Raw genomic sequence first — 17,425 nt, forward strand, 5'->3', positions numbered from 1 at the left:
CCAAAACACTGGGGATAGGATCCTGCCGGCTGAAAGTGTGAGTCTGATGCCTGAGTCATTGCTGTCGATCCGAGGTGCAATCCTCTTGATTCTCCCATAATTTGCACGTCTGGAATTCCTGATGGCTGAGAAGTAATCATTGGAGTATCAAAGCTCAAGGATTTGGGCATCAGTGGGGAATGATCCTCTGCCGTTTTCTTTTGTCTTTTGAGATCTCCAATTTCCCTGAGGATCCTTTCATTAGTTTCATCCTGCCGCTGCATACGATCCTTCATCTGCAAAATCAAAGTAAATACATCACTAGTACTGGGAATATAAGAATTCATAGCAGAAGAAGATGGAGGTTTAGAGTTAGTGGGAGTTGGTCTCTTCTCAGCATTCTTCTGGGATCCTGCCGGTGGAGGAGGCAGAGTGTTCTGAGACGAGGTGACTGCAGACATCGCCGTGGACATGTTTTTCAATGATGAAGCCATGTAATTCTTCGAAATGATTTTGAACAAAAGGTTTTCTTATGAATGAAGCACCAATTGCCCCACGGTGGGCGCCAAACTGTTTTGGTCAAAAATCACACAAGGATAATGTAACCAAACTTTATGTAAACGGGGTATGATGCTTGGTTAATTATAAAAGTAAAGGATCACTTTTATGAGAAATATGCAAAGACACAATGATTTATACGAGGAAAAAGCCCTTGATCAATGTATGATCTCCGGCATAAAAAACCTCGGGTGATGGCAACTACCGATCACCAACTTCAATATAAGAAAAATATAGTTACAACTTCGGATGATAATGAGCTGAGTACAAGGATCACTATAGTTTCGAGTGTCTAAGCGTGTGGGAATTGTGTTGTGTGTCGTCGTGTGTTCTTCCAAATGAGGAAGAGTGGTATTTATACAAGTGTAGGTGACCTATTTTAGGTAAAAAGACTAATAATCAGCTCATTACCCCTTTAGAAATAAAAGACAATCTAGCCTAAATTGCCGCCCATAAATCAAGCTAAGTTTCCATATCCTTTGCAACGTCTATCTTCGATTAAGCTCATGCTATAATTGTGAAGACGCGTCCCTTGATTATGATGCTAAGAGCGTATCCTGCTAGATGTTCCTGCAAAATAACATTGTTTTAAACGAAGGTAACTGTTAGCATGAGGATCCTTTGATGGTCCATGATCCTGATCCTGAAGTCCTGCTGAGGATCACTGTCTGCCAAAGAAACAAGGATCACTGGTTAGGATCACGTATAAGGATCTCGTATAATAAAAATCCAGCCCTAACAATACTGCATCAGGATGTTACCAATATCCTGATCTGGTATCCTGGTCATAATCAGCAATAATAAATTCGGGATAGAATCCCAGGATATGGGTTCAGAAAACCACCCATAACCGCAAACTAGCACCGTGGGAAGGCCCCAATTTAATAGAAGCAGAAGCAGGAAAGGGGGCATATCGCTTGTTAACCATGGATGGTGATCTCCTACCAAGAGCTTGGAATGTTGTTGTAACAATCCGCACGTTCGTGCGTTATTACTACTCGTTATACTCGTTACGCCTAGCACCAGAGATTCGGATCATAATGGAGCTATATCGCATACATCGCTACTTCGAAGTATTTTCGTATAATACGCATACTTTATCGCTATAACACATCACATCGCACATACTAACACTCACGATGACATTGAGTGAGGACCTATTCTACCCTACTCGATAGCCGTGATGTGTCGCAACGCAACGCATATTCAAAACGCGTAACTCGATTATAGCAACACAGACTTTGAAATGTGGATATTATACGACCCTATGTGACTAATTATAATAAATATATGAATGTGTGTATGAAAATGTGTGACCAAACCTTCGCGACGCTCAACGAACAAAACGAAACATCAAAACGCAACTCACTGGAGACCACCGATCGAACTACCATTCGATGGAATGGTCATCCGATCGAGTGACCAACCGATTGGATGGCCAACCGATCGGATTTCCATCCGATCCATTGCACTCCAACACCTTCTCTCCTCTTCACCTATAAATAGCCCTTGTCACATCACTGTTCAAGTGATGTGACAGCTCACACTCGACCAGCACGCTTTTGGGCTATTTTCTCTCGATTTCTCGCGATTTTTGTAAGTTTCTACCTCAAATCTTGTACTTCTATGACCTACACGCACTCCTTCATCTTTTCCAACAACAAATCTCACCTTTTCACCGTAAAATCCTCTGATTTGGGGCGTTCTAAGGTAATGTAATCATGGAGTTCTTAGGAACAATGAAGCGAGACCTCATCTCACCAAGAACAGTTCAGATCTAATGGATTCCATGGTGTGTAAACACCAATCGCACCTAGATCTAAGCCAAATCTAAGTATTTCAAGTTTCTCTCAAGCTTTCTTAACTTTTTACTCAAAACCGATAGAATCGGAGCTCGTTCAGACCTTCTACTCATTCTATAGTGAAGTGTCGGATTGAGAACTCATGACCGGTTAACGGTTGAACACGAACAACCGTCAAGGACAGTTAACTGATCGAACGGGGTGATTCCCATCCGATCTGATGACTTGGCCTTGGTGGAGTTCCATTGTTTAATACGTTGTCACACCATCTCGATCAAACTGCAAACTTTCAAAAGTAATCAAGTTCAAGACGATCAGATTCGTTAGGACGGATTGCCGTCCGATCAAATAGCCATCCGATCGAACTGCTATCCGATTGGATTGCACTTGGTTCCGCACTTAAACTTTTTCTTCAAACTGGCAAGGCTCTAAACGTCGAACGGATTACCGTCTGATCGGATTGCCATCCGATCGAACGACCATCCGATCAGCTGACATTTGGAACTTCGACACTTAAACATTTTCATAACTTTCAAAGAACATCAGTTTCTAACGGATTACTATCCGATCGAGTGACAGTCCTGTTGTGAAGTTGTTCTCACTAAGTGTCCTACCAATCGGATCGCTATCCGATCGGACGACCGTTCGATCGATCGACCTGAAGGGTAGAGATACTTCTCTATTTTCAAAATGCTTCAACAAAAACTTCAAAGCCATCATACACAGACACATCCATCCCAAACGAATGTCAATCCAATCGAATGGCCATCCGATCGGATTACCATTCGACACTTGGTTCACCCGCCACCGTTTAACGCACTGTTCATCGCTTACGCTATCAATCTGTAATCAGGCTAATCTCAGACGCGCTCCCTTCAATCCAACCAAGTTGTGTTCACTCGCTGAACCCCGACTGTGAGTATACTCGAACCCTTTTTATCGCATTTTTTGGTGTAACATAGGTTCCTATCAAATCGAACTTATCAAAACGAATTATACAATTAAATTGTTTATCACTTGCGAATAACTGTTATGCATATTTACACGTGATGCTAGTTACATATGTGTTAGGACTTATACTCGCGAGGTCCCGCCTTAACTAGTATAGTACTATAGTACCCGACGGGGTCTAGTTAGGATGAATAGCAGTCGCAATCGCAGCTCGAGTGACTTAGCTGGTAGTATCTGTCTTATATGTAAATATGTTGAGGTATCTCGTTTATGTATTTGGTAATTCGCATCACTTTTTATCTATTTCTCGCTACTATCAAAACTTGTATACGCGCCAATACTTTTGTATTGACGTTGTTTTAACGTATGTTGCAGGTTTAGTCGCAGTCTACATCAAATCAAGCTAGGAAGTCTAGAAACTCACTTAAAGTCTAGGTTGTCGGATTTGTATTGTTCGAGAGGTCAAGAAATCTGTGATAACTTACGTGATTGTACTGTTTGTTAGTATGGGATAACAAATGTAATAAATATTGTCGCTTTATAGTTGTTATGGATTCTCTTGCACAATCTGATTTCCCTAGTGTCGCGCCCCGATGATTCCGCCATCGGTTGGGGTCTGACAGATTGGTATCAGATCCATGACTATAGGGAATTAGGAAAGACACGACCTAGTCCGTGTTTGTTGTCTTAGAAACGACCTAGTCTATAGTCTAAGTACCAACAAGCCGACTCGTACGAACCCAGTAGGATTTGTACGGGCCTACTTGATACTCTCGTTCGAATCCGTTAAAACTACAACTTCGCGTGAACACCGCATACTACAACTTCACACGAAGAGCCTTTCCTAAGGATGGAATGTTACCTAGCCTTTCCTAAGGCCAACATAATACACACGTTTTCGAAAATACTCGCATAACACAACCGAGTAGTCCAGTCGAGATCAGGCGTGAAAACCAAGAACTCTCGATAAGATCGCTCACTCAGCGCATTTTTCTAGCACGAGAACTTTTCGTCGAGCTAGGAGTGACATCTATAACTCAACAAAAGTCTCCATTTCAAACCCTAGTGGAACTCCCGAATTTATTCAAAGAGCACAACCACAGCTAGGAGCGAAGTTATTAAGTCAGGAGTGAAACCAGTATCTTAATAGACCGTTCCACTCTCTATAAAATGGTTTTCAAAAGCTCTCACCAAGGACTCGACCATAACGATGACTCGAGCCACGCGATGACTAGGAAGACGAATGCCATGAACTGCATCCCAGTGGAAGCATAGTCTTCTAGGGCAACGCGCGTGCACGAACTTGTTGGGTATAGTTGGGTTACCTTGGGTAGCCAATGCCTAAACACCCGAGGCACTCTATCTATCTTTCTAGCATACGAATCGCCGATTTTACGCTTTATGGAACTTATTTACGCTTATGTGTTTACAATTTAAAACTTTACGCATTATTAATTTCCCGATTTATCGATTTTCGCTCCTTGCTTTATAAACGCACGACTCGCACAGCCATCGCCATTTAAAACGAAAACCGAATGTTTGCAACAAAACTAATGTCTAATTTCTCGCCCTCGCTTTCTCCCTTCAACGCGTCCTCTCGCATTCTGCACTAACATGTGTGTGTGTATAAGTATAAGCTACAACTATATGTATATATATATATATACAAACAACTCAATTGTGTGAGAACTTAGGAATCTCATGGCTCCTCTGTGACTCCTCTGTGAAATCCATTATATTACTCGCAACAAGTTTTGATCGCACTCAATCGCATCGCAAAACTCAGAAATCATTATGATCGAATCTCACTCCTAATCTCACTCTGTCTAGATGTCTTCCAACGACTCTACCGCGAGACAAACAGCTAGGAGAAGAGCCAAACGAAGCGCCGAGAAGAGGATTGCCTCGCTTGTGGCCAAGGAAGTAGCCAAGGTCATTCCTCAAATTGTTGCTCAAGTGCACTCTCTCAGAAACTCTCGAACCTTGGAAGACTCTAAGACGGAAGCGCCGCAATCTGCTTTCCACTACAAACACTTCAAAGCCTATGGCCCGATAGAGTTCAGGGTGATGGAGCTGGTTCGATTCTATCGAAGTTACCCTTCGTCAGAGTGGGTGCCCGATAGTTTCCGTACTACTTGCGCAACCGGAGTATTTCAGTCGCGAGCACTCGACCGGTGGACAGCCGAACGTAACAAACGTGGGATCTCTGCAGCTTATGCTCTCTCTTGGGATGAGCTGAAGGAGCTCATGAAAAAAGAGTACTGCCCTCCCCACGAAGTCCAAAAACTAGAAGACGAATTTTGGGAAATCAAGCAAGTCGAAGGTGACAATACTGGCTACACCGCAAGGTTCAAACATCTTAGCATAATCTGCCAAAGTCAAGTCAGCACTTCAGAAAAAGCCATCATGAAGTACATTCGCGGCTTGCCTGAATGTGTGGGCGATTTTGTCGAAGCTGCAAGACCTGCTACCATCGAAGAGACCTACCACTTGGCCGCCAAAATCAATGACAAACGAGTCTTGGACGGATTCTTCTCCAAGAATCATGTCAAACAGGCCCATCAAGCAATCGTCATCAATTCTTCTGACGATTCTTCAGACGATTCTGCCGACAATTCTGCAAGTGAGTCCTCATACGAATCCTCCGATGACAACACACCATTTTAGGAAGTCCAGCTCAGCCGCAAACGAAAGACCATGAGTCCAGACTCTTCAACAACTGAACTGTCGCAACCAGAACCTCTCCAAGCAGTTCCGGTTCACTCAAAGCGCGCCTACCACGGAGCTCAACCCCTGTGTCTCACGTGTACGTATCATCACCCGCCAGAAGCTAACTTTCACTATTGCGCAAATAGCGACTACTATGGTCATCTTACCCAACACTGCTGCACGGGGCCGCAGACTTGAAAATTTTCAGCAACAATCGCAGAAGTCCTCTACAGCAACATCAATTATGCTCCTAATGTTGTTGTAATGATACAATTTTCGCTGTTAATTCCTTTTATGTGTTGAACTTGTTCTATTTCTCGACGCAACATGGACTCTATTTTATCTTTCATTCTCCCGCACTCGCGCACGGGCTATATACTAGCACTATATACTATATAATGTGTTTTACCCCTACTATGCGTTCTTGAAACGAGTTGTGATAAACGTGCAAGGGACAACTTAATCACGGGTGCACACGGGATTACTGTGATCAGTGCACGGAGATCGTAATGAGTTTCAATGATGCCATAACGTTAAAAGCATGGTTAAGCGTGGTGGATACGCCGCTGGTACTTCCTATATATAAGCGTCTTGACCATGTCGACACAGTGTGACACCTATTCATGGGGTAGAGACATGTGGTTGAAGCATGGTGGATACGCCGTTGGTACTTCCTATATATAAGTGCTTCGCCATGCCAACCAATGTCTTGTGAAGAAAGTGCCATACAAGTTGAATGTTATTAGACCAAGTATACTATTAAATCTATTTTCGACACACTAAACTACATCGCAAGGTGTAACAACCTCAATCACAACTCAAAGCGTGTCATCACTAGACTTTTCGTAAGTCAAACGCGCTCGCAATCGCATTGACGTTGGAATCTATCTCGAAATCTCAATTGCTTATCGTGTGTATCGCTCTATCGCTTTGTGTATTGCTCTATCGCTCATCGTGTATCGCTTAACATTTATCGTTATCGCTTACCGTTATCTATGTTATCTGTGTTATGTGAGCATAGATGACCTCGCCTCATGAGACGAAACTGATTGGGTTAAAACATGGTGGATACGCCGCTGGTACTTCCTATATATAAGTGTTTTAGCCATATCAGCAGACTTTCGTGGAAAAAGGGCATGTGGGGCTTAATGTCAGTTAAAAATTTGTGGTGTTGTTGAATCTAATCAAATCGCATGTTCCCATCGCTTGCAACGCATCGATCGTCGCCCATCGCTCAACGGTTGTCGCTATTGCTCGTCGCTTATCGTTTATCGCCGTCGTCTTCGCTTACTATGTTTATGTTTGTGTTGCGCTATCAATTATCGTGTACTGCTTATCGCACTCGCTCGTATCGCTAAACTGAGTTCGTAAACGACTTCATCGCTCAGTTTGCTCAATCTCTCTTTTGCACTTGGTCCAACCATCTTTCGCTTGGACCAAGGGAATCGAAATCTAACAGTACTATGTCGACACACATGACATTGCCTCACGAGACGGAAGCCATATGGCTAAAATATGGTGGATACGCCGCTAGTACTTCCTAGATATAAGTGTTATAGCAATATTGTTGAACTTTCGTGGAAAAGTGAGATGCGGGGCCGACTTTAAATTTAAAATTTTGATATTATTAAGACCTTTGCGTAAACAAAGCTTTTACTTACAAAACTTTTTCTAGAATTTAATCAATACCTTTGTACAAAATGAGATTTTCCTGTGACGTTGGTGTGGCAATCGACTCAAGTTAATGCCGCATGATGAGAAAATTTCGTAAAACGAGTTTTAATCACCCTAAAATCTTTTATTAACCTAACCAAAACTCTTCTCATGGCGCTGGTGTGAACATCGATACAGTTTAACGCCGCACCGTGGAAAGGTTTTCATAACCAAGTGTTCTCCAACCTTTCAAATTAATCAACTTAGCAAGAATACAAAACACTTTTGGATCGCCTTTCGGGTGTTGCCATCTTTTGCTTATGAATCGTCTTTCTCGCCGCCATCGCCCAGACTTCGCAACGCTCTCTCTCTCGTCAATCTTCAACCGATCTCCCACTCATCTTGACGCTTTTATCACTACTCCCACTCGCAACAATCCTCGCGACCCTTCTTGTGGATTAATTTCGGGACGAAATTTCCTAAAGTAGGGGAGACTGTAACAACCCGCACGTTCGTGCGTTGTTACTACTCATTATACTCGTTACGCCTAGCACCAGAGATTCAGATCATAATGGAGCTATATCGCATACATCGCTACTTCGCAGTATTTTCGCATATTACGCATACTTTATCGCTATAACACATCACATCGCACATACTAACACTCATGATGATGTTGAGTGAGGACCTATTCTACCATCCTTGATAGCCGTGATGTGTCGCAACGCATATTTGAAACGCGCAGCTCGATTATCGCAACACAGACTTTGAAATGTGGATATTATACGACCCAATGTGACTAATTATAATAAATATATGAATGTGTGTATGAAAATGTGTGACCAAACCATCGCAATGCTCAACGAACAAAACGAAACATCAAAACGCAACTCGTTGGAGACCACCGATCGAATGACCATTCGATCAAATGGTCATCCGATCGGATGACCATCTGATCGTGTGACCAACCGATCGGATGGCCAACCGATCGGATTGCCATCCGATCCATTGCACTCCAACACCTTCTCTCCTCTTCACCTATAAATAGCCCTTGTCACATCACTGTTCAAGTGATGTGACAGCTCTCACTCGACCAGCACGCTTTGGGGCTATTTTCTCTCGATTTCTCGCGATTCTTGTATGTTTCTACCTCAAATCTTGTACTTCTATGACCTACACGCACTCCTTCATCTTTTCCAACAACAAATCTCACCTATTCACCGTAAAATCCTCTGATTTAGGGCGTTCTAAGGTGATGTCATCATGGAGTTCTTAGGAACAATGAAGCGTGACCTCATGTCACCAAGAACAGTTCAGATCTAATGGATTCCATGGTGTGTAAACACCAATCGCACCTAGATCTAAGCCGAATCTAAGTATTTCAAGTTTCTCTCAAGCTTTCTTAACTTTTTACTCAAAACCGATAGAATCAGAGCTCGTTCAGACCTTCTACTCATTCTATAGTGAAGTGTCGGATTGAGAACTGATGACCGGTTAATGGGTTGAACACGAACAACCGTCAAGGACAGTTAACTGATCGAACGGGGTGATTCCCATCCGATCTGATGACTTAGCCTTGGTGGAGTTCCATTGTTTTATCCAATTGGATTGCACTTGGTTCCGCACTTAAACTTTTTCTTCAAACTTGCAAGGCTCTGAACGTCGAACGGATTGTCGTCCGATCGGATTGCCATCTGATCGAACGACCATCCGATCAGCTGACATTTGGAACTCCGACACTTAAACATTTTCATAACTTTCAAAGAACATCAGTTTCTAACGGATTGCTATCCGATCGAATGACAGTCCTGTTGTGAAGTTGTTCTCACTAAGTGTCCTACCAATCGGATCGTTATCGATCGAACGGCCGTTCGATCGATCGACTTGAAGGGTATAGATACTTCTCTATTTTCAAAATGCTTCAACGAAAACTTCAAAGCCATCATACACAAACACATCCATCCCAAACGAATGTCAATCCAATCGAATGGCCATCCGATCGGATTACCATTCAACACTTGGTTCACCCGCCACCATTTAACACACTGTTCATCGCTTACGCTATCAATCTGTAATCAGGCTAATCTCAGACGTGCTCCCTTCAATCCAACCAAGTTGTGTTCACTCGCTGAACCCCGACTGTGAGTATACTCGAACCCTTTTTATCGCATTTTTGGGTGTAACATATGTTCCTATCAAATCGAACTTATCAAAACGAATTATACAATTAAATTGTTTATCACTTGCGAATAACTGTTATGCACATTTACACGTGATGCTAGTTACATATGTGTTAGGACTTATACTCGCGAGGTCCCGCCTTAACTAGTATAGTACTATAGTACCCGACGGGGTCTAGTTAGGATGAATAGCAGTCGCAATCGCAGCTCGAGTGACTTAGTTGGTAGTATCTGTCTTATATGCAAATATGTTGAGGTATCTCGTTTATGTATTTGGTAATTCGTATCACTTTTAATCTATTGCTCGCTACTATCAAAACTTGTATACCCGCCAATACTTTTGTATTGACGTTGTTTTAACGTATGTTGCAGGTTTAGTCGCAGTCTACATCAAATCAAGCTAGGAAGTCTAGAAACTCACTTAAAATCTAGGTAGTCGGATTTGTATTGTTCGAAAGGACAAGAAATCTGTGATAACTTACGTGATTGTATTGTTTGTAAGTATGGGATAACAAATGTAATAAATATTGTCGCTTTATAGTTGTTATGGATTCTCTTGAGCAATTTGATTCGCCTAGTGTCGTGCTCCGATGATTCCGCCATTGGTTGGGGTGTGACAGTTGTTCATCTCAAGAAGTACTTCATGTAAGAAGGATCGGGGATCCTCGGTGATTCCAATATTCTGATTTAGGATCTAGGATCCTCAAAGGATATATGATCCTTCCTTCGGTAACATCTTACTTTCATTTTCATTCATTTTATACTTATTACTCATCACAAGGCAAAGATGTTAAACATTTAACATCCATTTTCATAAAGTTTTAGCTTTTGCAGAGTTTTTATCATTTTACAGAAGATCAAAGTGGTTGGCCAACTCTCCAAAGTTTTTGGGTTTATCCCCAATTTTTGGGCTTGTTCCAAGCTAAGGTATTTTATACCTTCTAAGGTTTAAAGGTTTTCACCTTTCACACGAATTGGATTTTGACACCCCGCTAGTAGTGCACGTTATCCAAGTATGGTTCGAGGCAATGGGACCAGTACACGCTTAGAAGCTGACAATTTCATTGTTGTCAGCCATATGTAGGATCTCAAGTATAATGGTAGACGTACCATACATCCGTTATCCTAAGGTTTCTAACGTTTTCACGTTAGCTATGGTTTTGGCATTTTCATGTCACTTACGTTGGGAAAGACGCCAGTTTGGGCCAGACCCCAGCATACACCCGTTTATTTGGGCTTGTCCCCCGTTATTTGGGCTTGTCCCTAGTTTGTTTGGGATTGTCCCCAGTTATTATGGGTTTATCCCCAGATTGTTTGGCTTAATCCCAAGTTTATTTTTCTTACAGGATCTTGGAGCTTTAAAGGTTTGAAAGTTTTGACAATATGGATCCTAGATCCTTAAAACTTTAACTAATTTTCACAGTCTGTATTTTCAGTAATAACTTATAAGGATATAGAATCCTAACTTGGATTCTCTGGTATGTTTTATCCTTAACCTTGTCTATGTTGCAAGTTACTTTTTATCCTTTCCAGTAAGGATCTATGATCCATATTCATTGAAACAATTAAAGTTTTCTATTTAACTTAGCATTATTAAATTTTTAACAACTTATGACTCCGCAAATTATTAATGATGATATATATATATATATTTGAATATGGAAATGCAGGCATAACAATAAAAGAAACTTTAAGGATAAAAATACAACCAACATACCCAAAAGTTTAATATTGTTTAAACCCATTCATTATATACCAAAATCATCCGGCCTGGATTTCACCAGCAAAACTGTGGACTATCCACCCAGGCCGGATAGGGCTATCTGACAGTTAAAATGTTTATGCAGAAATTAAAGTGTAGGAAATTAAAATGACAGGATAACAAAGGATTCATCTCCCAAACAGAGGGGCTGTTTGGCAACAACTGAATGGTCAAATGCTGAATCAGTAAGAGGTCTGAACCATTAAGTGCTAAACCAGTAAGAGGTCTGAACCATTAAGAGCCAGTATAATGCTTAACCGTTCAGAGACAAATGTCTGACCAATTCAGATTAGAGGTCTTAACCATTCAGATTCAGTATAGTGCTTAACCATTAAGAGACAAATGTCTGAACCATTCAAAAACAAACAGTCCGAAACCATTAAGTGCTAAAATAGTAAGATGTCTGAATATTAAAAGTCCTGTTAATAATAAGTAAATAAAAAGCCGCAAATTAAAGTAGTTGGGTCGCGTAAATCTGTATTTGATATTCACAAACATCCTAACTTGTTGTAGTTGAATATCCGGTTTCCCCCTGTCCAAGACACCACCTTTAAAACACCCTCCCAAAAAATCACACCCCAATTTACACATTCACAATTATTATAATTTTAACAATCAAACCCACATTAGGGTTCATCATCTTCTTCAAATTCACCCAAATTCAATCACAAAAAATGGACATAAACCATGAGAACGAGTTGATGCAGAAATTGCAAGATTTACAAAAGCAGCTAGGGAAGAAACAAATGTTTGAAGAAGCTGTTTCTTCAATCAGATCTTTACTTCATCAGTTTTACCTTTCGGGTTCTCCTTCGCTTCGTAAATTGGTAATTTTATCGTTCTTTGTTTCTGTTTGGGATCGGTATTTGTGAGGTTTTTTCTGTGATTGTAATGAGATTGGGTGAATTTTGGTTTATGCTGCGTTGAAGTGATTATTAGGGTTTTGTGTTTGTAAGTGTAATAATTTAATTGTAATGTAATAGGTGTTTGAATTCACCTGTTTTTTTTTTTTTTTTCATTTTATATGTAGTTATGATGATTAAGTTACCCTAGGTTAAAGTAATTGGGATTTTGAGCATGATCTTTGGATTTAAGTAAAAATAATTGATATTTTCCGGTATGAGTTGCAGATGATAGGATTTTGGATTAGTTTCATGCTTAATTGATACAGAAACCATGGTTGTAAAGACCGCTAGGCTAGGCGCTAGTCGAGCGGTGGTTTATTTGGAATTTTATATGTAAATATTCAATTTTATATTTATGATTATATACAAAATTTTATATATAATTTTTTTCAAACCTATTAATCGGATTGGATTAATGAGTATAAGTTTTCAGTACTTTAAAGATTTTGATGGACTTTTTACCCATTTTTTACTGATTTTGACAGATTACTGGTTTTTGGTCCAGTCGGTGAACTACGGAGTATCGATTAGTCGCTGATTGATTGGTGATTAATACAACACTGACAGAAACAGATCTGATCATTTAGAGTTTAGTGTTAAGTTAGAACAATTCCGATCATATTCAAACACTGTAATTAGCAATAATAGTATAATAAAAAAATCCACCTTTTATCTGTTTTGTAGTTTGCTGTTGATTACAATCTGTCAATTGAGGTTCCACTCTTATTTTTAAGTGTCTTTACTTGTTGCATAGCTTTTGGTGAATGCTACTTATTAAACGAGTTATAAATTTCGCAGTTTTTCACTGTGATATCTCGTGTTGCAACCGTATTAAAGACGAGATACACATCACCGGGATTCTGGAACGCTGGACTAGGGCTCTTTCTTGAGGCTGAACAATTGGTGTCTGAGTCTTCAGAAAAGCAACACTTACAAACTTGCATTGCTAGAGCCCGAGAGCAGTTGAATGAAGTGGATAATCAACCTGATGAATCTGCACAAAACACGAGAAATCAAGGTCTATACTTTATATTCTCATGAAGTTATATGTATATGAAATTTGATTTGAATAGGGGGTGCCAAAATATGCATATAGCGTAACGGGTCAAGATGTGTAATTTTTGTTGCGGGTCAAAATGAGCCCGGTCAGGTTATTCCGACGTGCAAACACTTGCTTTTTATAATTGGCAAATTGGAAAATAATAATCTCATCTTTCTGGAATTCTGAAAGGAATTGGCTGATAATAATCTCAAGTCAGTTATTAGCCAATAATAATCTGACCTCGTCCAATTTTTTTGTAAAATAGACCACCGTTAAAATAAGCTTAATGGAGTTAAGTTTTTTTCCGAATTACAAACCGATGTTTTAGGGCTTTTGATCAGAACGAGGATACGAGTCGATTGTTGTAAAACTTACCTCGAAATTGTGTTCGAAATGGCTTGAATTTTGTTAATTGGAAGTTAAACACCCGAATTGAAGCCCCGTTTTCGTGGGTTGGGGGCAGTATTTTGAGGTAAGTTTTACATCAATCGACTCGTATCCTCGTTCTGATCAAAAGCCCTAAAACATCGGTTTGTAATTCGGAAAAAAACTTAACTCCGTTAAGCTATTTTAGCGGCAGACTATTTTACAAAAAAATTGGACAAGGTCGGATTATTATTGGCTAATAACTGACTTGGGATTATTATCGGCCAATTTCAGAAAGATGGGATTATTATTTTCCAATTTGCCTTTATAATTTTATCGTGTTTAATATGATTGCAAAAGTTCTTTTAGTAAAAAATGAGTAAATTACACGGATGGTCCCTGTGGTTTACCAAACTTTTGGATCTGGTCCCTAGCTTTCCAAAAGTACACAGATGGTCCCTATGGTTTGCACTTTGTAACGCATTTAGTCCCCAGCTTTTTCCAAAAGTACATGGATGGACCCAGTGGTAAACCACAAGGACCATCCATGTACTTTACTCTTAAAAGCTAGGGGACTACATGCGTTACAAAGTGCAAACCACAGGGACCATCCGTGTACTTTTAAAAAGCTAGGGACCAAATCCAAAATTTTGGTAAACGACAGGGACCATCCGTGTACTTTACTCTTAAAAAAACATGTAATTTGGTTTAAGAGGTTATATGTATCTGAATGCATTTTGGATGAATTTCAACCTGTTTGACTTTTTCAGATCTATTAGCTTAACACCTTTGACCTGTTTGAACACATAACCCAAAATTGGAGAGATTGTTTTTCGGATGCTGAAGGCGTTACGCTCACATCTTTAAGAATGCTGTCAATAATTATTGCAGGATACCTGTTTGAAGGGCATCTTACGGTGGACCAAGAGCCTCCACCGCCTCAATGGCTGGTCCAGTCAAATCTTATGACAAGCATTGCGGCTTCCATGTCTCAAGCGGAAACATCAGACGGGTCTAACGGTTTACCACAAGAGCTGATGGATAGAATTCAGGAGCTTATGCCTAACATAACAGACGAATCCAACAATCTACCACAGGAGATGATAGACAGACTTATGGCAATGGTATTTCACTCGTAATACACATCTTTTTTTTTTTTTGTGAAGTCAAAAACTTTTAATGTTGGCTTTTTTTTAAAAGTGCATTTAGGGGTGCTAAACAAGTCGTGTTCGCGGGTTCAACCGGACCCGAACACGACCCGAACCCGAAAAACATGTCACACATATGAACCCGACCCCGACCCAAAGGTTGACCCGAATACAACCCGTTCAACCCGAATTTTTTTTTCCTGCAAATTAATATATTAAAATTAAAATTTACTACAAAAAACACAAATGTATACAACACGATTACATTAAATTATAAAATATATGTCGATTTCTCTTTTTAAGTTATAATAATGGCATAAAATACACACCCAATTTAATTTATGACATAAAATATATTGTATAAAAATATAAAATTAGAGAATTGAGTTAAACAGGTCAACCCGACCCATTTAACTAAAAGGGTTCGCGGGTTCAACCTGAAACTGACCCGAACCCGTTTAGACTAAACCTAAACCCGTGAATTTCGTGATAGGTTTGTGTCGTGTCAGAAATTCACACCCCTAATGATATGTTTATATGCAGTTCCCAGAGGGGGATTCAGCCCCGAGAGCACCACCAGCAAGTAAAGAAGTGGTTGCAAAGCTTCCGGTAATCACTGTTACAACGGAGATATTGGCTAAGATGGGAGCAGATGCCGAATGTGCCATTTGTAAGGATAATTTGGTGGTTGGCGACAGTATGCAAGAGATGCCATGCAAGCATACGTTTCATCCGCCTTGCCTTAAGCCATGGCTGGTAATTACTTCGTTATCCCCCACCAATCTGTTGGACCCATTTTAGATATTCTTTTTTGGGCTTGTTTGATGACCCGTTTAAGATAAAATACCCGACCTTGCTACCATACTCGCATGTCACTTGATTTATGGGTGGTTCTTAATATGCCGTTTGATTGAACTCGAGTTGTGAGATTTACGTCTTTTTTTATTGCAGGACGAGCACAATTCTTGCCCGATTTGTCGGCATGAATTGCGAACGGACGATCATGAATATGAAAGCAGGAAGGAGCGGGAGAAGGAGGCCGAGGAAGAACGGAAAGGAGCTGCGAATGCGGTCCGTGGAGGTGAATATATGTATGTATAGGCTATTAAAAGGAACCTGTATTTGTGATTTTTTTTGTATGACATTGTGTTACCTTTTGCACTTAAAAAGTTGAGTATAATATATTTGATCCCACATACGTTCTAATAAAATGTTTGGATGATGGTAAGTTCTGAAATGTTAATCAATTGGGGGGGGGGGGGGGGGTAGAAGGAACTTGTGACATGTTGCAATGCCTGTTTTATCCGGGTTTGTAGGGTGTTTATCGGTTTGGTGGTTCAGTAAGTGAACCGAATTCAAAGTTTTGGTTTCTTTGATTGTGTAGTGAGCTGTACAAATAGGGGAATTCATAGCCTGATACTTGTAATTTGGGTTTCTCGGCTTATAACCAAATTGGGTTTTCCAGAACCGAAAACCCTTTTTTTGAACGGCAAATTTAGATCACTGACGGACCGGTGGAGTATCATCGTACCACCAGCGGAGCCACCCAATCATATCCAACCGAAAACCCTTTACCTAACTCAGTTTCGGTTTAATGCCGAACAGAAAACCGGATGTGTAGTTTTGAATGGTTTTGTTTTGACCTTCAAAAAGACTTATTTTTGCTATTCAAAAAGGGGTAGCGGCGCAACTTGTTGCCCGTTTACCAACTATATCAATGTAAATTCAGGCTCTGGTAGTTGGGATCTAAAAAAACTGAGGAAGACTCTAAATAAATTGGTTATTTTATCGACAAAAAAATTGAACACCCTACGAGTTTTTAACAGAGTCGTGTGACCAAATTAAGAAAACTACAATGATGAGTGATCCGATCCATCTTAAGAAAACCAAAAACTACATGCCTCTTCCCTCCCCTTGAAAACCAAACTTCTAGTTTTTTTCATGCTTCTCAAAAACATTTTCAAGTAATCACCTAATTCAACATTTTAACGTCCATTCTAGCAATGAGATTGCATGGATCACAAGATTACACAATAGCTTAGGATAGTTTTAAGCTAGAACTAATACGATTGCATGGATCACAAGATTACACAATAAGAGGTTGGATCTTGTACAAGACAAAAATTTCATACGAAGTGTACGTAAGAATTAAAGAAGGATAAGTGTCATTGGCTTGAAGGGTAATCTAGTCCCTTCTCACTTAAACAACCCCCTGATTTCAAATGGCTATAACTTTTTCATACGTTAATTTAAAAAAAAAAATTGGAGCGTTTCATTCGCTTTAATTCGAGTTGCCTATTACTATAGTTTTCTTAAAAAAGTTTTGCATGATTTTGAATATCCATTAGTTCATTACATGATTACGTGATT

General features: G+C 40.1%; 1 protein-coding gene across 1 annotated transcript; it reads left to right on the top strand.

Annotated features, from left to right (window-relative positions):
• Positions 1-12,081: 12,081 nt before the first annotated feature.
• LOC110877808 (E3 ubiquitin-protein ligase AIP2) lies at positions 12,082-16,283 on the top strand. Its single transcript, XM_022126016.2, has 5 exons — positions 12,082-12,421; positions 13,298-13,517; positions 14,799-15,031; positions 15,599-15,811; positions 16,007-16,283. Exons 1-5 carry the CDS (start codon positions 12,269-12,271, stop codon positions 16,154-16,156), a joined length of 969 nt encoding a protein of 322 aa, XP_021981708.1. The 5' UTR covers positions 12,082-12,268; the 3' UTR covers positions 16,157-16,283.
• The last annotated feature ends 1,142 nt before the right edge of the window (positions 16,284-17,425 follow it).

This window comes from Helianthus annuus, chromosome 9 (genome assembly GCF_002127325.2).
Source record: "Helianthus annuus cultivar XRQ/B chromosome 9, HanXRQr2.0-SUNRISE, whole genome shotgun sequence".
Lineage (NCBI taxonomy): Eukaryota > Viridiplantae > Streptophyta > Magnoliopsida > Asterales > Asteraceae > Helianthus > Helianthus annuus.

What these genes read in the sequence shown, in the direction of transcription:
- LOC110877808 (XM_022126016.2), top strand. Translation starts at nt 12,269, where the DNA reads ATGGACATAAACCATGAGAACGAGTTGATGCAGAAATTGCAAGATTTA. An exon ending in ACAAAACACGAGAAATCAAG is followed by an intron (nt 13,518 to 14,798) that starts GTCTATACTTTA and finishes TAATTATTGCAG; the next exon opens with GATACCTGTTTGAAGGGCAT. An exon ending in CTTGCCTTAAGCCATGGCTG is followed by an intron (nt 15,812 to 16,006) that starts GTAATTACTTCG and finishes TTTTTATTGCAG; the next exon opens with GACGAGCACAATTCTTGCCC.